The 21,005-nt window shown below is 33.9% G+C and overlaps 1 protein-coding gene across 2 annotated transcripts in view; it reads left to right on the top strand.

Moving 5' to 3' along the window:
• LOC144974946 (isoleucine--tRNA ligase, cytoplasmic-like) overlaps positions 1-21,005 on the top strand; it is a 63,519-nt gene that overhangs the window by 23,451 nt on the left and 19,063 nt on the right. For both annotated transcript variants that reach the window (XM_078918484.1, XM_078918485.1), the window contains exons 12-26: positions 995-1,086; positions 1,544-1,642; positions 2,646-2,772; positions 3,171-3,244; positions 4,255-4,449; positions 5,018-5,104; positions 7,107-7,190; positions 7,694-7,838; positions 9,456-9,576; positions 9,781-9,872; positions 10,175-10,252; positions 11,461-11,576; positions 12,752-12,854; positions 13,498-13,581; positions 14,666-14,826. In XM_078918484.1, the coding sequence (XP_078774610.1) occupies positions 995-1,086; positions 1,544-1,642; positions 2,646-2,772; positions 3,171-3,244; positions 4,255-4,449; positions 5,018-5,104; positions 7,107-7,190; positions 7,694-7,838; positions 9,456-9,576; positions 9,781-9,872; positions 10,175-10,252; positions 11,461-11,576; positions 12,752-12,854; positions 13,498-13,581; positions 14,666-14,826 (1,658 nt within the window). The remainder of the gene's footprint in view (positions 1-994; positions 1,087-1,543; positions 1,643-2,645; positions 2,773-3,170; positions 3,245-4,254; positions 4,450-5,017; positions 5,105-7,106; positions 7,191-7,693; positions 7,839-9,455; positions 9,577-9,780; positions 9,873-10,174; positions 10,253-11,460; positions 11,577-12,751; positions 12,855-13,497; positions 13,582-14,665; positions 14,827-21,005) is intronic.

Below are 21,005 nucleotides of genomic sequence, written 5' to 3'. Positions count from 1 at the left end.
GAAACACAACCGGAAAAAAATAATGCGAAATAAATATTTTTCTTTGAAAGGTGATTGACTGCTCTCAGTGGAAGTTTCCTTTCCTTACGACTGTGATTTTCCTCCTTCACACATGGCCGCACCACCACCACCTCCTCCTCTTCTTCTTCTTCTTCTTCTTCTTCTTCTTCTTCTTCTTCTTCTTCTTCTTCTTCTTCTTCTTCTTCTTCTTCTTCTTCTTCTTCTTCTTCTTCTTCTTCTTCTTCTTCTTCTTCTTCTTCTTCTTCTTCTTCTATAAGAATAAATCCAAATAAATGAAAGAATCAGCTTAAAAATTTAACATAAACCAGTTTCTCGTGTCAAGCACTAGATACACATCCTTCAAAAAGGTGGGAATTGTTCTCTTCCTTTCATTTTACAACTCAGACCTGGGACCAGAAAAGTCAGTGCTCTTTCAAATAATTGGGATTAAAAAAATAATTTAGATACCATAAAATATGGACCTGCTCATATTATTATAAATGAGTTGGGGAAAGTGACATGATTTGACTAGTCAATTAATGTGTCATATCTGTGTTGTGTTTATTAATTAACTATATTTTTGTCCTGTTGGTCTATTTTTGCAATTTCAAAAAGTTCCGACAATTTTTTCACCAGCCATTTACAGGCCTGATTGCATTCCTTGGAACCCTAGGGTTCAAATTTCTTAATTCCTAATCAGGGATAGGCCGTGTTGAATAAATGGCAATAAATTATTAAGATGGTCACCATCATCATCATTGTAAAACATTTTCAATTTTCAAAGACCTTATGTCCCCCCCCCCCTTACCCCTTTTCTTAGCAATTTTTATTTGGATATGTAGCAATTTGAAATTCCACCATCGTTAAGGCATTTAAGCAATGAATACAAAAACAAAAAAAAAGATATATCTTTTGTTTTTATTTATTTTTCTTGAGGGTTTTACATTTAAAGGTCATTTACATGTGATTATATTTGTCCTCTATTGTTTTCAAGGATGCTGACAAAGAGATAGTGAAAAATCTGAAGGGTCGAGGCCGTCTGGTTCATCAGAGCACTGTCAAACATAGTTATCCATTCTGTTGGCGGTAAGTACTTCCAGTGTAACTGTTAGAATCCTCATATAAACCTGTTCATTTTGTAGTTCATTCTGAAAGATATGTTGCAAAATGCAGATAAAATCAGTTGATGAAGAATGGGGATAACATATAGAAGTAAATATACAGCATGGAGTAACGAATCATTAAGAAATTTAACAAGCACAGCTCCCCACATCACACATGCCATCACCTTAATCAAGACATTAGCCACTTTTGTGTGTTTGACCTTTTTTCTTATTTTTCTCTGTGGATTAAAGATTTTTTTTTTTTTTGATTTGCATTTGAGAAGCATTGGAGAAGCACTGGTTTTGAGCATCTACCATTGTTTTACCTCTGACCAAATAAATTGATTATCATTCTTATTACGATGTTGCCAATGTTATCATCATCATCATCATATTGATAATGATATGAAGTATTCATATAATTCACTCTATGTTGACAGATCCGACACACCCCTTGTTTATAGAGCTGTGCCTAGTTGGTTTGTCAGGGTGTCACATGCCACAGAACAATTGCTGGAATCTAACAGTCACACTTACTGGTGAATATCAAGACTTCTTAATTTTTGAAAATAGATAGGGTTGCTTAAATACGAAATTTTGTTAATGCCTCAAAAAGCGTCTTCCTGTGATGGCTGCAAAAAGTAGCATTAAACTTATGTAATACTTGTTAAAACGTTTTCATTTGTGTCTTACAATTTTATTTATTTTTTTTTTTTTTAAATTGCCAATATCCAAGTAATCATCTACACCTGAGATGAGTGTGGTAAAGTGTTTAAATTATAAACATTTAAGATTACACATTGTTTTATGTGTTGGTATGTTACATCCGGCTGGCGGATGTTATGAGTTTTCAAATTAAATGCATAGCATCAGGCACATGCATTCTTTTTTTTGGCTGTTGGCTTTTTATTTTGCTGTTTTATCCCCAATAAACACACAAAGTTAAGCACTGTTTTGACTTATCACAATTGTTATATATAGCTCTCTTGATGAAAACACTATGGTCTGAGATATATCAAAAGAAATCACCATTGGGTAATACAGGATGCTCTTTTATTTCCTGATGCATATAATTTATAGTATAGCATGAAGTTGACACTTTTTCCACCCTTACTTTAATTGTTCAGATTTTACTTACTGCCAGACTTAGATTTGGCCCATCACATTACATTTAAAAAAAATTAGTATTATAAAAGTTTTGGAGATGAACATTATAGTTCAATGCAGGAGATTGATCATAATTGTGCCATATAAGATGTACTGGTGCTTGAGAACAGTTTCAATACTTTGTTAACCTGTAAAAATGAAGTGTGTGTAATGACTATGATGCATTTTCTTCATCTATTTCATAAAATTAATTGAGACTAAAAGCATATGAATTGACATGAATGTAATATAGTTTTCAATAATGTTTGTGCTGTCTCTTTGTATCAGTAGATTTCAAGATTTTAAAAATATGTAATGCATTTTATATGCAGAACTTAATATCTTATTATGATTTATAATAAAATTTTATTACTTTAAATAAAATTTTAATTAAAGGGTGCCTGATTTTGTGAAAGAGAAGCGATTTGGAAATTGGCTTCGTGAGGCTCGTGACTGGGCTATTTCTAGGAATCGTTACTGGGGAAACCCAATTCCTTTATGGGTCAGTGAAGATGGAGAAGAGGTAAAGTGCCATAACATCAGAGATATATTTTATATTTGCCCTGAAAACAGAATACACTTCCATTAATTGGCACAATTATAATAATAATAATAATAATAGTAGTATATTTTCAAAAATTACATAAAATAGCAGAGCATATTGAATACAATTGAAATTAATTACTGGTAAATATGTAAAACAGTCCTAGCTGCAAGGTCTTTAAAACGAGTCCAAAATGAATAATTGAACAGCTTTCAATCCATAAAAATTTTAATTAGATGTCAAAATGTAACAATCTACTTAATTCATACAATTTAAAGTTTTTGACCATCTTTGTAAATATTGTGTCATTGTTCTTTTGCTAGTGTGTAAAGTATGTGACTGTGGAATGATAGATATACCTTTATGTGAATCACCAGGTTGTATGTGTTGGATCTATTTCGGAATTGGAGGAGTTGACCGGGAAGAAAATTACTGACATCCATCGGGAATTGTAAGTCAAATGGATTCATTTGTCTCAATCTGTTTTTCATGTTATTTTTGTTGATATCACTCTCACATCTGTAGATAAACAATTTATTTTGAATTATGGTTTATTTATTTAAACTGATATATTTATTCAGTTGGCAGCTTATGAAAAGTTTTAATTTTGAATGAATAATCGTTTGATGGTTTAAGGTTTTGTTTTTGTGTAGTGCATATTTTTAAAACATTATTTAGCATTTCTCCTTAAAAAATAAGATATATAAAATAAATCCCCAATAAACCCCCGCCAAAAAAATTATGGAAAAGCTATTTGAGGATTAGTCAAATTCATTGTTTTAGAATAGTTTTGATACATATGTCACATAAATGATGGTAAATTATTTGATTTCCCTTCCTTTCTTTCTTTAAAGAGACTAGTGGAGAACCTGCGATACTTGCGGGGAAATAAAGATTTATGAACAGGCACTCATCTTTTGTAATTTATGTACTATTGTATTGTCAAAAATTAATTTAGTTTGATTGAATCTTTTGAACTATCAGCAATCAATATCTGTAGTTGTGTTCAAATGGATTTGACAACAGAGCAACCAGATGGTGATGCCAACATCAAATAACTTATCATTTTGCACTAGCACATTTTTTCAGATAATCTTGAGTCATCAGGTGATAAAATTACCCTTAATTTAGAAAAGGTTTCCAAGTTTCTTTTCTATAAATTTTTGAAAAACAGTTTTTAAAAATTTATTGATTTGTCAATAAGCCTGTGTTCATTGACAACATTTTAACATTGGCTGTACTGAACAATTTTGACCCTCAACCAAAAAGAGATAAAAAAAAAATCGAAAACTTGATTGTTTTTTATTTTTCATAAATCTTTTAAATATTGCAACATGTATTTTTTGTAAACAGGTATAAATAAACCGATAAAAGTATTTTAAGATGATTTTATGTGCACTGTATTTTGCAAAAAAAGAGTGAAAAAATCAATAGTACAGGAAAACTTTCTTCATTTTTCAGCATTGATGACCTCACCATCCCATCTACAACTGGCAGAGGTGTGCTGCGTCGTGTGCCTGAAGTATTCGATTGCTGGTTCGAATCTGGTTCCATGCCTTACGGACAAGCACATTTCCCATTTGAGAACAAGAAAGAATTTGAGGAGAATTTCCCCGCTGATTTCATTGCTGAAGGCATTGATCAGACCAGAGGATGGTGAATGTTATAATTGTTATGATCAGAGAATTATGATGTTTCTAACTAACTGTTAGTGGTGAATATATTTGATGGTAAGAAGAGAAAAATGGAGGGGGGGGGGGGGGGGGTTAAAAGCTGTTTTTTTTTTTTTTTAATATGATTGCCAAAAGGGAGCTAAGTATGAAACTTAATTACACTCCTTTCCCCCTTCCCCATTCTATTACCTAATACACTTGATTTGTCGTTTTGCCAACTGTGCCGGAATACTGCCTTTATGTGTTTGGTGGCAAAGCTGGTGGTCATTTCGATACATAATAATCCATTGTTAAGAAATTTCTATTTCTAATCTCAAATTCCTATTTTCTGATTTTCTGATTCCACTTTTGGAATATGAAGGGTTGGCAGGTCTGCATGTTAAAAGAGTAGCTGATGACTATTGTCGTAATTCATTTTACAGTACAGAAACTGGGCTAAACTGCAGTTCTATTGATGGGTTGCATGGCTGTAAAAAACAAAACAAAATGCAATTCATATTGTAGTATGTGTACAAATTGTTTAAACAATATTAATTTCTTCCTTGTAACAGGTTCTACACTCTGATTGTGGTATCCACTCTACTCTATGGAAAACCGCCTTTTAAGAACTTGGTCTGCAATGGTCTAGTGTTAGCCAAGTAAGACATGAAGTAACAGTTACCCATCATTGTCAGCATCTCTATCCATCTTCATTTATGGCATTAAAAACAATAGGAATTGAAACAATAAACAATTGTTTAGACATTTTTCTCATTCATAAAATGCTATATTCTTTGTTTCAATTTAAAACAAATGAAAAACTACTTTTCTTCAATTCTTAATTATTTTTTTTCAAATAAATAACTGCCCTGGTACAAAAAAATGTAACAATGAGAATAATCTAAAACAATTGAATTGTGATCTGAGAAATTGGTTAACCAATCTTGTATTATTGTATCAAGATGATAATTTAAATTTTTTTTGTTATTTTTTGTTTGTTTTTGTTTAATGCATTGAAATATTATTGAACATTTGGGTCAAATCATCCTTAATGTAACTGTTTACTGCTGATTAGACTTGTTCAAAGTATCTCAATAATATGTAATAATAATAATAATAATAATAATAATAATATGTAATAATAAATACTGTATGTATGACTCCATCACAGCTCAATTATCTTACCAACAAAAAAATCTGCAAATAAGAATACAAAACTCAAAACAGGAAGGAGAGAGATAGAAATTAAAATATTAATGAAACAAAATATCACACTGTTTAATACAAAGTGTAACTGAACTTAGAGATGAAGATTTGGAAAAAAAGGTTGATAATATTAACAAATGCAATATATAAAGCAAATGCAATATATAAAGTAGTACGGCTAATAAATCAAAGACCATTTGAAAACCCAAAAGTTGAGGACAGCACGGGTAAATTAGTTCTTAACTCCAGTGACATTTCAAATGTTCTTTTTGAATTTTACAAAACAAAAATACTAGACAACAAAATGCCACAAATTAGCTCATTTTAGGGAGACCCAAGCCCAATACTTAAACCTGTCATCCCAAGGGAAGTAAGATATGCTTTCAAAAGTCTAAATTGGGTGAAAATAAGGTATGCGCTGAACTGCTAAAATATTGACCTTTTTTATTAGATGAACATATGTGGACATCTTCAATCAGATGGTCGAACATCACCAACACCTGGATATTGATAGAATAATAAATTATTTATTTTAATAAAAACTATTCACTGATATCAATACAAAAGTCTGGAAAAACAAAAGGACCCCTAGAGAAGTTAAGACCAATTACACTGCTTAATACAATTAGAAAATTGCTCTTCCTAAATAGAATTAGACCGTTTGTTGAAATTATTTGTCACAATCATTTGTGGATTCAGGACAGAGAGAAGCACTGCAGATGTAGTTTGGAACCACAAATGGCATATTGCCAAATCCCCGTCATAATGGGAATAGATACGTCTGTCACCTTCGATTTAAAGATTATGGAAGGAATAGTCCTTGATGATTATTCTGATTCCTGATAAGTGAAACCTGGATAATGATCAAAATTGGTGCCTCAGAAGATAAATCGTTTCTTAGCAACATTGGTACACCACAAGGAAACAGCTTGAGCCATGTTTTATTAATCATTTACCTAGAAATGCTTTAAAAGATGTGCGTAAATCTGTACCTTCAGCCCAATCACATGGTGGCATATGTTCAGAAGAGATGAAAATATATATCAGCTAATAAAGCTATGAATATTTTTTTTCACCCCATCTGGACATAAGCAATATAAAGTCAGATCACCCAAGTCAATTCACACTGTCCTAAATAGAGACTTAAAATGCCTCCAAAATCACCAAGAACTAAAATCAAAAGATCTTCTGCTATTAGCATCGACAGTAAAAGACTGGAAGGAAATTGACACAGACTATTAGAGAGGCAGCCAAGGTTTCCCAGTCGGATTGTTAGGAAGTGAAAGTCCATAAGTCAGTGAGATCTCAATAATACACTGTTGAGTATCAGTATCAATAAATCTTGCAACTCTTTCCAATAAAAGTGTGCTTTTCATTTATGACCTTTCTTTATGTTGACGTAATTTTGATGATGATGCCAAGTTTATTTATCAAAATCATATATTTCATTTTCAGAGATGGACAGAAAATGAGCAAGAGGAAGAAGAACTTTCCCGATCCAATGTCTGTTGTCAACAAATATGGTGCAGATGCCCTCAGGTTGGTTTTGTTGTTGACTCTTTTTTAAACAAAATCATAGATGAATAATATAATAGGCCATCCCATTGTAGTTTTAGAAAACAAAAGACTATACTTAACTATAACATTGTTTTATTGGAAATTTATTTGAGGTAGGAAGTTATCTTAGAATCTTTTGAAATTTCACCTACAAAGTTTTTGTCTGTAGTTTTGACATATTCATTTTACTTTTGGACAGTTGTGATGCTAAGTAACCCATTTTGATTATACTGAAGATTTGATGTGGCAATATAGCATTAATGAATTTGTGTAAGCATGCAAATATGATGTAGTCAAGTAGTGATATAGAGGAAATCATGCCAAAGTATAATTTGAAAACAGATTTGTTTTAAACAAGAAGCAATTGATGTTTCGAGCGTCATGAAGCATTAACCAATCAGAATATTTCTTGCCATTTAGCCGATGTTTTAAGGTTTAGCAATTGGACAAGATTGATTGATGCGAGATCCTGCTCTCTGTTCCAGGCTATACTTGGTCAACTCTCCAGCTGTGAGAGCAGAAAACCTTAGATTCAAAGAAGAAGGAGTGAGGGATATCTTGAAAGATGTATTTTTACCTTGGTACAATGCTTTCAAATTCCTAGAGCAGAGTGTAGGAGCTTGGGAAGAAGTAAGTTGCTTTTAAATAATTTTACAAGAGTCAGTATCTAAGATTGTTATTTATTGGGGCTGTGTATTAGAATTATGTAAGTATGATAACCTATGATATCACGTGGTACCACTGATAGCTCAGTGAAAAGGCATTCATCTCACAAGCAAAGGGATAAGTATAAATCTGGAGTTCTTTCTCCACCATCCCCTGTCCACCCAAAAGTTGAGTGGCTGAGTCTTATATGCGGTAGAAAGTACTTTATGATTGACTGGTGGTTTATCCGAAGTTTAATGTTTTAATTATTTTGTTTAACTCTGACCCTGCCCCCATGAGTCTTAGCTCAGAAGGACTTATATGATGTCCTCAATCTGGAAAGTTAATTATCACAGTTGAAATAATGGATTTATTATTTTAAAATCTACTGTTAAGCATGGTTTAATTCCACACTAATATATATTAGAATTATTTTTGTGATATCCTGGGGCAGAAAAAGTGCATCATATATCAGTATTTTGTTTATAAACAAAGATGAATATAACAACTTCAAAAAAGAACAAAATACCAAACACGGAACATTTTGGGTTCAAAATCGTTCTTCAGTCAACAACAAAAAACAATATAAAGCCATAACTACATTATTAAATTCCAGATTGATGACAGAGAAATTTCTCTGTCATCAATCTGGAATTTAGTAATGTATTTACATCTTTATTGGTTTTTGTTGTTGGATGAAGAAGGGTTTTGTGCCCGAAACTTTCAGTGTTTGTTTTTTTGTTCTTTTTTTGAAGCTGTTATATTCATTTTTGTTGATTACTTTTTACAGTCCACAGCTTCTAGCAGCTTAGTATCACTTTAATTTTGTTTATCTGTTGTAAGAGATGGCAAAGTGAGAATTTCTGGGTGGGGTTCCTGACCTCCCATAGTGGGCAGGGGAGGCACTTACTGTATCTGTATCCCCTTATTTCTGTTTTCCAATATGCTTTTTGTCTTTGTCTTGGAATGAGACCTCTTGGTTTTGTCCTGGCCATGGCCGGATACCCTGGCTGGGGAAACAGTCAAATGTATAGTTTTGGGAAATCATATATTTTGTCTTGTAAATCACCTATCTGCTATGCAAATCATATTTTTTGTCTTATAAATCACCTCTCTGTTCTGCAAATCATATTTTTTGTCTTGTAAATCACCTATCTGCTATGCAAATCATATTTTTTGTCTTATAAATCACCTCTCTGTTCTGCAAATCATATTTTTTGTCTTGTAAATCACCTCTCTGCTATGCACTGTATTATTTTTTATGTTACATACATAATATATGATTTGTAAACATTTGAGTGTGTTCCTCGTAGTGGGGACATGTGCATGTGTCAGGATGAAACATTTAGGTGATCTGATGGTGTGCTCTTGGAATCTACATCTGTTCTCTTTTTGAACTAATTCTCCTTTGTCTTACTTTTTCTTGGGTGCTTTAATTGTAATTCTAGAACTTTTACTATCCCATTTTCTTTTTACTGGCACTGATATGACCTTAATGTGGTGCAAGTAAAACCCTTTTAAAAAAAACAAAAAACAAAATGAAAATCATATAGTGTCAGTTATAGAGAGATCACTTATTCTTTTGTCCTTGTATTATTGCAGAAAACAGGACAGAAGCTTATGATAGTGGAGAACTCAAGGAAGACATCAGATAACTATATGGACAGATGGATTCTCTCTTTCACACAATCTCTTGTCAAGTTTGTGCAACAAGAAATGGCCAGTAAGATGTCTTGAATTAAACTGAAATAATGATTTTATAGATATAGAACATGATGATATTTGGATTCATCTCGTTGAATTTTACTATTTATATTTTCTATGTTGTAGCTTATGTCAGACCATCACTGAAGTGCATCTTATTTTTTGAATCTTGTATTGTGTTACACTCACACTTCTTCAATTTGTCTCTACCTTTGATTTTCAGAATATCATATGTACTCAGTGTTGCCCAGGCTTGTCAAATTTTTCCATCAAATGACTAACTGGTATGTCAGAATGAATCGCAAAAGATTGAAGGTAATTTGAACTACTTTAATGCCTTAGTTACAGTTAGTAATTGTTTCTTAGAAAGTGCTATTATCTAGGAACTGCTCAGTTATGTTTAGTGGTTTTACTTTTGAGCTTCATAAGTCATAATATTGTTACTATTTGAAAATGTGCATTGTTTTTTACATCGAACATCAAATCTCATTACTGTTTAGTGTAATTTCATCTCAATTGGCTGAATATACTTCCAATTTGATTATATTCATTTCTTATCTTTGAAGTAGGCAGACAAATGGATAACACTCTCATTTATGTCATTTCTCCATAATAAGGGTGATTCGGGTACGGCAGAGAGTCAAAAAGCCCTAGAGACACTGTCCTCAGTCATCTTCTGTGTTATCAAAGTTATGGTGAGTATTGTAAACAGAACAAACTATTCTTCACTATCTTGTGTGGAGAATAGTTGTAACAGGCAGTATTGTTGAAAATAAAATTTTATTGAATATTCAGTCAAACCATCTGTCAGAGCCAATTTTTTCCCCAGTTTCTGTAGCGTTAAACTGACTGTCACTATGGCTTCCCTCCTGGAAAAGAGACTGGTCTAATGCAGATTCCAAATTCCACCAGATTTACTGTTAGACCCAGTGCCCAAATCACAGCTTGGTGGGTAGGGAAGCCATGTATTTCATATGGAAGACCAAGTTGATCAGGTTTGTTTGCATGTGCTCTACAAATTGCAGGAGTGCAAAACTGGAAATGCTATTTCTTCCTAATTTTAGGTTGTGAAATCTTGACTTAAATGGTGTAATGAAATACCCAATGTATTTTGAGTGTAAAAGACTACTGGACAATGACAAAACCCTTGTTATTTGTTATGGCCTAAAAATACGTTATCATGCATCGAAAGATTATGATGACCTCATACTTAACAAAAAGTCTCAAATAAACTTGAATCCTTAAAAGATGACCATGGTTTCATATCTTTTGACAACTTTGGAATTAATCATAATCTATAAGCGTATAAATTTGGACAGTCAAAATGAAAGAAAAAAAAGATTTTTGCTATTGTATGGCACAGTGAATTGATAGCACAGTTCACCTTTAGTCCTTCAATTTAATGCAGTCTCATGCAGTTTTGTTTTTGCAGAATTAGATAAATTCTAGTTATCTTTTCAAAATTTGCCTTCCTCTTTAAAAAGCTCTAAAGTAGTTATGAATTAGTTTTCTTAGGAAACAGAGCTGAATACAGGAAAAATCTGCACCATATGAGGATCAGCGTTCTTCAGCAGGAAGGCTAATATTGAGGAAAGCTTTTTTTCTCAGGAAGGTTTTATTCCAACATAGTTTCATTCTGTTGCTGTGGCCTTAACTGCATTTCATATCCATTTTCAGATTTTTTCTTGTTCTTCTGCTACTCGCAATGTTTTGACTTTGTTTGGTAGGCAAGAATAATATTATTATTAAAAATCATGAATTCAGCGTCAGAGCTAAGTAGTAGACAATGCAGTAATTCTACTGTGCTAAGCTTTATTTTTCAATGTCATTTGTTCATGTTTCTCCTTCTCCTCCCGTCTTTCCATCCTGTTTCTATTGTGATATCACATTTCTGATTTTCTAGGCCCCATTCACACCTTACCTGACAGAGACCATTTACCAGGGTATGAAACATATGGTGGATCTAAGTGATGAGAAAGACTCCCGTAGTGTGCACTTCCTCATGTTGCCAAAACCAAAGTAGGCAACTTTTGATTTCAAAATCCTATTCCCCCCCCCCCCCACCCCCCTTCCCCTCCTACCATCAATAACCCCATTAAAAATAAGTTAAATTTTCTTTTTTTTGTTTTGTTTAGTTTGATAATTGAATTGAATAGTCTTTGTGGGCATGCAGTATCGTCTTGTTTGAAAGCCCTACATTTTTGGTGTCGCTGTCAGCTTGGGACCTCTTGTATAGCACTTTGAGCTCATTTAGTAAATAAAATGCTATACAAAAGCTCTTATAATTATTACAGGCTTCGCCATTTGATCAAATTGTACAAATGGTTTATGTTGTATGTTTTTAGCTTTTTACATGAGAGTATGTAAAAGAAATAGTTTGGGTCCAGTTGGGATGGAATAATACTGAAAGGAGTAAGAAAATCAGTTCTATCAAAGTCTCTAAAAAATAGCCATAAATTTGTACAAATTTGTCATAATTTCAAAGATGGTTTAATGTATACTGAGCGTCAATATAAACTGGCCAGAGTTTATAACATGGTAATAGCTGGTAACATCCTAGATTGGGTAATATCCTCTAGATCAAAGATTTGTAGGTTGTCGCCCTTAATGCATTAAAAAGAAATTTTTTCCAACCACTTTGAGCATTATAGAATTTTGAAAATACGCTATACAAATGCCATCTATTATTATTATTATTATTATTATTATTATTTTTTATTATTATTATTATTATTATTATTATTATTATTATTATATTATTATTATTATTATTATTATTATTATTATTATTATTATTATATTATTATTAAATGAAACAAGATGACATAAGGGTTTAACATTCTTCAGTTTTGTGCATTTTTGCTTATTTTTGTACTCTGTGTAATTTTTGATGTTTTTCAACCACACCCCATTTGGGTAAGCATGTATGTATCGTACTCAAGTTCATGTATTATATTTGGAATTCTCTTAACTTTCCAATATCCTGTCAATTTGACCGACAGAAATAAGGTTATGGACTGTTTTAATCACTGGAAAATTGACTCTCAGTATAAACTTTAGACTATATTACACTTGAAATCAATTATAATGCAAATCTAAAATTCTCAATGTATTTATATAAAAAAAAGAGGCTTATTTTGTTTTCGATTTTGTGGGATTAAAAAAAATTATTTGTTGTTTTATGTTTTTCATAGAGAGTTCCTGATCCACAAAAAAATTGAAACAGCTGTTGCCAGAATGCAGTCGGTGATAGAGTTGGGGAGAGTCATCAGAGACAGGAAAACCATACCATTGAAAGTAAGCTACTTATGCCGTCGGCGGCATCATCATCATCATCATCATCACTGTCATCACTATAATTATCATTAGAGTATCATTTCTATCATCATCATCCTTATCATCCTCATTGTCATTGTCATCACCATCATTATCATCACAATATTATTTTTTAATCATCCTTATCGTCCTCATCATATGAACCCTTTGATAGTTTTCCAAATATCTAACTCTTGACTTCCAAATACAAATGAAAGTATTGGTAAATCTTTGGTCTCAAAGCAATATATGCAGTAGAAAAACTGTGGCTAAGGCTAGGAATATGTAAAGGCAGAGAAAACAACAAAATTGAGAAAAAAAGTGCAATGAGATTCTATACAAAATGAAGACATCTATACTAAAAGGCCAGAAATCTGACAAAAAGTTTCGGTGCTATTTGTGTTCAAAGTCAAGGGGAAAATGTCAATTTTTTTTCATCTCAATCTATTGGAAATTCATTGACATCCAAAATCTGTATGGTCTTACTTGTTGGCATTAAAATATTAAACATTTCTCTTTTCCCAAACACAGTGACTATTCAGAAGATGAAATATATCTTTAGCTGACTGATACAATTAAAAGTATACAGGAGATATTTTATTGTTATCTTTAATATTTTTTGTAGTATCCATTGAAGGAAGTGGTAACTATTGTCAAAGACAAAGAAACCATGGATGACCTTGGGTCGTTAGAGAAGTATATATTGGAGGTGAGTGGAGCAAATTGTTTATACGAGTCTTTTATATTTTTCTATGAAGTGGATTTTTTGGGATGTTTAAAAAAAAATTTGATTTGATTAAATTAAATTGAATTTGTTTTAATTAGATCCTTAAATTATTTAATGTTTTATTGTTTTAATTCTGCAAGCTGTTTATTTTCGAACTTGTTTAACAATATCCTCACTTTTTGCCCAGATTACCATTAGGAGAGTAGCTTAACTCTTGAGACCGAGGTTTTCTTACCTCTACAAGAGTTGAAGACTGGGGGGGTTTTTTTGGTTTTAAAAAACCAAGTTAATAATAAAGTTATTGTTATAACTCAATGAAATATGATGAGTAATTAGTTTGAAATTTACTATCATGTATAACACAAACTGCACCACTCTATCTGTTGCAATTTTAATGTTGAAATTATTGAAAATGTGTATTTTTTGGTTTTCTGCAAAAATTCCTGGAAAATGACTTGTTATGAATAAAATGGGTATTATACTTCTAAAAACGGTTTTTGAGTCATAAAATCTAAAAGAAAACACCTAACAATACAAAAATGTCAAAAGTAACTATATTAAAACATCATTCTTGAGCATAATACACTTTTGAGTGGCATTTTTCAGATCAGAAGCTAAGAATATAGATAATTATCGATTCTTTGTCCATCTTGACTGACTTGCTCTAAATCTCTATAAAATTGAAACTAGTAATTGAGTATCGATAACTGTCCTGCACCATTCAACAGTAAAATGTTTAACTAACTTTGAATACGGGGCACGTATGCGCACAAGCACTTAAAAAAACTAAATAAAAATGGCTAACTTAAAACAGTTACAGAGTGCTGATTGATGTCAACTCTGTTCCGTCTATAAGAGTTTATACAGTAAAGATAAGTTAAATGCTTTTATTCTCTCTCTCTCTCTCTCTCTCTCTCTCTCTCTCTCACTATCTCTCCCTCTCTCTCTCTCCCTCTCTCTCTCTCTCTTTCTCTCTTTGTCACTTTTATAGTGAAATTGATGGAAATGGTTATGAAAAAAATAACTTATATGAAAGATTTTATTAATTTATTTTCATTCTTTGTAGGAATTGAATATGAAAAAACTGACTCGCACATTGGACAAGAGTCGGTACAAAGTGAGACTAGAGGCCAAGCCAGATCATATGAGCCTAGGAAAGAAGTTAGGATCAGCTTTAAAGGAAGTCACTCCTGCAATCAGTGACCTCACTGACAGTCAGATAGAAAAGTATGTATTTTGAATCAAATTATTTTATTGATTCTAGAGTTTTGTTTATTCTGAAATGGGAATGGTTGCCCTCTTGACTGGGGGTTCCAAATTGGCAACCTTTGTCGAGGTTTCTCCTATATCATTTTTCCTTTCGACACGGGATTGTTTTACTTTGGAATGGGCAATCTGTTATCAACAGGGCCCTGCATGGAGTTTTGTGCGGAAGGCAAACAGATATTTATATTTATAGGAGGCAACGCTTAAAGCCTTAAAATCTGGTCATTATATAATATAAAGTCAACTTGGGTTTTTTTATTATAAATTTTTCTTCTTTTTTTTATTTTAAAAAAAATATTTTCTTTTTCATGTTTTATCGAAAGAAAATGTGACATTATTTGTTAGAACTGTAATCGCAAAGCTTTGATTACTTTCTATTCTGTGCAAGCTGTTTATAAACTTTTGTCTCCAATTTCGCCAAGCGTTCTTCTTGGATGAAGTGGCGTAGTTTGTCTAACATGTCAAGTTTTTCAGTGTTTGTCAGGGGTTGTGTGTCACATTCCAGTGACTCATCCTCATCTTCGTTATCGTTGTCTTTTGTGTGGCTGAACAGAGTCCAGTGGTTCCTGAGATGTCAGTTCACCGCTGATGGGTATATTGTTGTCGACTTGATTGAAAAGTTGTGTGGAATGGGAACAGCTTCATTGATTTCATATGGCTGTTGGTTGTCACTCTAATCAAGGTGTAGCGATTAAGCGGAGATGGTGTGTGATTAAGCGGAATAGAAAAAAATTCAATTTTTCTTAAATGTGTAGCATATAAGCGGCGTGTGCGATTAAGTGGAGTGAACTGTATATGTAATTTGTTTGTGACAAGGATCCTCCACTTTTATCTCGGTGGGACATTTAGATATACATAGGAATCTACTTCTGTTCTTTGATTTGAAATCTTCCTTTTTATCTCACTTTTGTGAGTGATTATGAATACAGTTATAATCCATAATTTTTTCATTACTGATGCCAGACGTAACCTAAAAATTATTACAGGCACTGCAAAAACCCTTTAAAAAAACTTTTAAAAAACATATATTCACAGGAGAAGGGAGGTCGAATTTTACTCATTAGTTTAAAGGTAATTAGGAAGAACTTCCATATAGAGATGTCACTCAGGGAAGACCGATTATCATACATCAAATGACATAGGTTATATATAATACATAGATATTTATTCAACAATAGGGTAGAGTCAGTCACAAAATCAATGTGGTATTCCTATTGTCGCCATCCGTTTCCATTTTATTTTTATTTTAAGAGTATAATATAATCAGAAAAATATTTCTAAAATATTAAGGCATTATTTCAGAAGCATATACGATTAGGTAAATTTGCCTGTACTTTCGGGTAAATTTGCTGCACATTATATCATTGACTTGACTTGACTTAGATGCCTTTCGCGTCTCGACCGAAAGATCGGGTCGCCTTGGCTGTTTCCAGTATTTCCTGTGTGAGGTGTCTCCAATATTGCCGGTCCTCTGCTAGGGTTCTCAGATTTTCAAGGTCCCCTGCCGTTATGAGACTAATGCTTTGTCCAAGTGTTGTGAGGTTTTTGTTTAGGATCACGGGGAGTGTTGTGATCGGTCTTCCTCTGAAAAGGTTCCCGTGTTTTTGGAAGTATCCCGACATGGCTTGGTTTGCTGGTATGTTTTTGTCCCTGCGTAGTATGTGACCGAAAAGTTGCCATCGTTGTTGTAAAATGTCAAGGGAGATTGGTCTTTCTTTTGTGATCTTATAGAGTGATTCATTTGAGATCTTTTTGGGGTATTTGATGTCCAGTACCCTTCTTAGCTGTGTGCGATGGAAGGCATCCAGATGTTCTTCTTCGGATTTTGTCAACGCCCAAGTGCCGCAGTTATACAGAAGTACCGGTTTTACAAGAGCATGGTACAGTTTCAGTTTGGTTTTTCTCTTTATTTTGTCACCTCTAATCCATACATTGGTGAGTTTACTGAGTGCGGCGTTTGATAGCTGTTTTCTTCTTTGTACATCCTCGGTGTCTCCAATTAGTGAGCCGACTTTCTTTGTTCTTTTCCATTCCTCTTTGTTCCTCGATATTGTTGTAAATTCGGTTTTATTGGCATTGACTTGGAGGTTATATTTCATGAGGGTATTTTGTATGATGTCTATATTTGCTGGTGTTGATCCAATAAAATCGACATCATCTGCATAGGCGATTTCTCTAGGGATTGCGTTCTCAATATGAGTCGTTGGTTTTGGAATGACTTTTCGAACTTCTTTCAGAGCGTGTTCTAAGTATATTGTGAACAGAATCGGGCTCAGACTATCTCCTTGGGGGGTCCCGATGTTACTTTCGAACTGCGTCTGTTTTGTGGCCCCGTATATCCTTGGTTGTATCTTTGTGTTGCTGAGGAGAAATCGGATTATTCGGAGCTCGTCTTCGTCTACTATTTCTGTTAATATCTCCAAAAGTTTTCCTCTGTCGATCGTATCAAAGTCTGCGGACATATCGATTCCGGATATTGTTATGGATATGTTTTCTTTGAGTGCCTTTGCTGCCAACCATTTATGTGTCCATACAACGTCCGATGTGCTTCGGTCTTGGCGAAACCCGCTTTGGCTATGTGATAGATAATTTTCTATTTTCGGTCTAATTCTGTTGAGGACAATAGTTGACAGTGTTTTTCTTATGGTATTCAGTAATGTTATTGGGCGCAGGTTGTTTACGGGTCCTTTCGTTTTTCCTGGTTTTTGTATTGTAATTAGGACACCGCTGTTTATGTCCCAGTCTTTGTGTGTTGAGAATGTTTTGTTCATTATGTTTGCAATGCTCAGATCCAGGGAGAGGGTACCGCATTTCAGCAATTCAGCGGGAATTTCATCTTCGCCTGGGGATCTGTTATTGTTTAGGCACTTTATGCTATTTCTAACTTCAGTTGTTGTGATGCGGTTGTTTAGGTCTCTAGGGTTTCCTGAGAAGGGCGATATTTGTGAGACTTGTTTGTGAAATTTCTGCTGGAAGTGGTCAGTTACAATGTCAAGGATATCGTTGGGATTTGTTGTCTGTTTGCCAAATTTATCCTGTAGTTTTGGGTTCTCGAATGGTTTTCGGTTCAGAGATTTCGTCGCTTTGAACATAGACGATGCGTTATTTTTGGACTTTTCTATGTCTTCCACTTTTTTGTCTAATTCCTCGTTTCTGTGTTTTATTGTAAATGATCGAATTGAATGCAGTATTTTGTTTCGTTCCGTTTTCAGGTTTATTATTTCTTCCGAGTCTTTCGTGTTTTGTATCCTGATCCTAAGTTCTTTTTGTTGCCGCGATAGATCGTTAATAGCGATGTTAGGCGTTCGATTTGGTTTGTTCTTAGTTGTATTAATAGAGCCTGCACTTTCTTCCCCCGCATATTTCATTGCCGCTTGCGTCTCTTTCCATTCATTGTTTGGATTGCTGTTTTGCTTTATTTTCCATAGACTTGAGTTAAGTTAATAAAAACTGCAGGGATTTGACTAGTGACGAATGGAATATTTCGGACAGAATATGTGTTCTTGAGCTTAAGTGTAAGATCAATTCAAGGAACCAGAATAACGATAACAAAGACGATCACGGTAAGAAGACGTTCACTATCTCAATCGTAAATGTTTACGCACCAACAAGTCAACGCGCAAAACAATACCCAGAGGAAACTGATAAATTTTACAAAGACCTAGACGATACACTGAACAAAATAGGAAACAAATCAATATTAATAATTGCTGGAGATTTTAATGCCAAAGTAGGAAAACGTCTCGACAGTGACACACTTTGTTTAGGATCATACTCAAAAGGAAAACATAACGATAACGGAGAAAAATTAGTCCAGTTCTGTGAACAGAGAAAACTTTTCATAACAAACAGTGCTTTCAACCACCCATCAAGACACCAGACAACATGGGTAGGACAAAGGAAAGACCAAACCCAAGACAAAATGATAACAATACACAACCAAATAGACTATATCATATGTCGACACCGCCATAAACACTACTCAACCAACTCGCGATCATACGGTGGTACACTGCTAACATCCGATCACAAACTTGTAAAAACGAATTTCAACATAAATGTGTACAGACAACGAAGACAGAAAGGTAAAACGGCAGTCAAAATAAACACGGCAAAAATAGTAAATGAGCGAGAATGTCGCATTCATTACCAATATGAACTTAACTCAAGTCTATATCATTGTACAATAATTATTTCAAAGACGATCTTTTCTGTGCAATAGATGCTGTGCATAAACACTGAAATCTAACTAAATTAAGGAAAGAAATAATGAATATGTAAGTGGATATAATAACCAGAAATCTGTCGACTTGGGTATGGATGGGCAACAGGCTATGATTTTGTGATTGGCATTGTAATGTGTCCTCAGCAAGGCACTTTACATACATCATCACATTCGATTCACGTTCGAATAAATGACTGGCAATAGGCAGTACCGGATAATGTGGAGAGATTTGATGACAAAAAGTGTTTAAGAAATTGAAATTGTTCCTCATATTGTCTTGTAGGGAGAAAAACTAAGTACAAAATCTCGCACTGAAGTTACCCACCGGTGATGGCGAAGTTACCCGACATGCTGCAAATTTACCCGACAACAGTGACAGTACAAAAAGGACTCTTGTGAATAAAATACAATATAAAACTACTTAAACACTTCATGAAAATATAACTAATTGGCCATTTAAAAATGATAAATGGCAACATCTTTTTTAAAAACTGGCTATATTTTTGGTTGCCAGAAATAATTCAGGTATAGAAAAAAAATTGGCTAATATTTAGCCTTGGAACACTTTAAACCATCTGGCCATGGTCTCTATGTAAACAAAGCAATATGGTGACAGGGACCTCTCTCCTTTACCAGAGCGGAATTATTCCTATTTTCACTCTTCCTTTCCACTATTCCAGCATTCTCTAAAATTCTGATTTTCAAAAATGATGATAGTGGTAAGAAGAAAAAAATGGAAGATGGGGGGGGGGGGGGGGGGGGGGGGGGTTAAAAAGGTGATTGTCAAAGGGAGCTAAGTAGGAAAATGAAAAGCACTCCTTCCCTTCACCGTTCCATTACCTTATACAATAATTGATATGCAATTTGCCAGCTGTGCCAGAATACTGTCTTTGTGCTTGGTGGCAAAGCTTGTGGTTATTTGATAGGGTGGCAAATTCCTATTTTTTGTCTCAATTTCCTATTTTCTGACTTTCTGATTCCACTTTTGGAAATGTAAATGGTTGGCAGGTCTGCATCCATTGCATCGCTAAACCATTGATTTGTGGTGTGCTTTTAGTAGACAGGTCCATCTTAATGGTCTTTTATTTTCTTTTTCCATCTTTCTTTTTTTTTAAAGGTGAATGATTATGATGCTCATATTATGGCATATGAGTAGACCTGTAAATTCTCAGTCAATTAACTGAAATCAGTCAATTCGTCAAATTCAAATATTTTTAAAAGGGAAAGAAAGAATTGAATAAAGAAAGAATTCATGAATCGTAGTCGAATGACAGTAAAGTTAATTAGGAGTGTTCCACAGCGCTACGCATAGTTCATGGCAGGCCTCGAAGTGGGCCGGGAAAACCGGGAAAAGCCGGGAACTTTATTTTGAAATTTCCCGACCGGGAAAAGCCGGGAAAATCGGTGAAAATTGTCTGGGGCCGGGAAAAAGCCGTGAGAAAAATTTAGGTGAACAACAACCCAACATGTATTCTTCCGCGTAATCATTACCCAACCTGCGAACGATCGGCTTAGAGCATGGCAGCAGCCTTTATGGTTTCCTCACACTACAAGGCCCTATGTTATGACGATCGACCCAATCAGCAAAGTCCGGTCCGCATTCGTAGAGTACACCATGTTTACTAACGAAAGAGTGAAAATGGAAAGGCTTCGTATGGGAACAATGAATGTTTCCTGTGCATGACGTAATTATAGTGGTTTAGAGTCATCGCTGAAACACTGGAAGACGGCAATGGGATAGTTGCGTCAGTTGTTGAATAAATTATCCAGGCACGGTTGATAAGTAAAAAAAACAAATTATGTTGTAGTTACATTTGAAACAAACAAAGTATATCACTGATCTCGTCTCATTGAGATATAAAGAATGATATAAAAATCAAGAAAATCGGCCGATAAATAAAAAAGTTGCTAAAAA

This window comes from Berghia stephanieae, chromosome 6 (assembly GCF_034508935.2).
Source record: "Berghia stephanieae isolate SIO BIC M18660-M18661 chromosome 6, UCSD_Bste_1.3, whole genome shotgun sequence".
Classification (NCBI taxonomy): Eukaryota; Metazoa; Mollusca; class Gastropoda; order Nudibranchia; family Aeolidiidae; genus Berghia; species Berghia stephanieae.
This window is presented reverse-complemented; position numbering and strand designations above follow the sequence as displayed.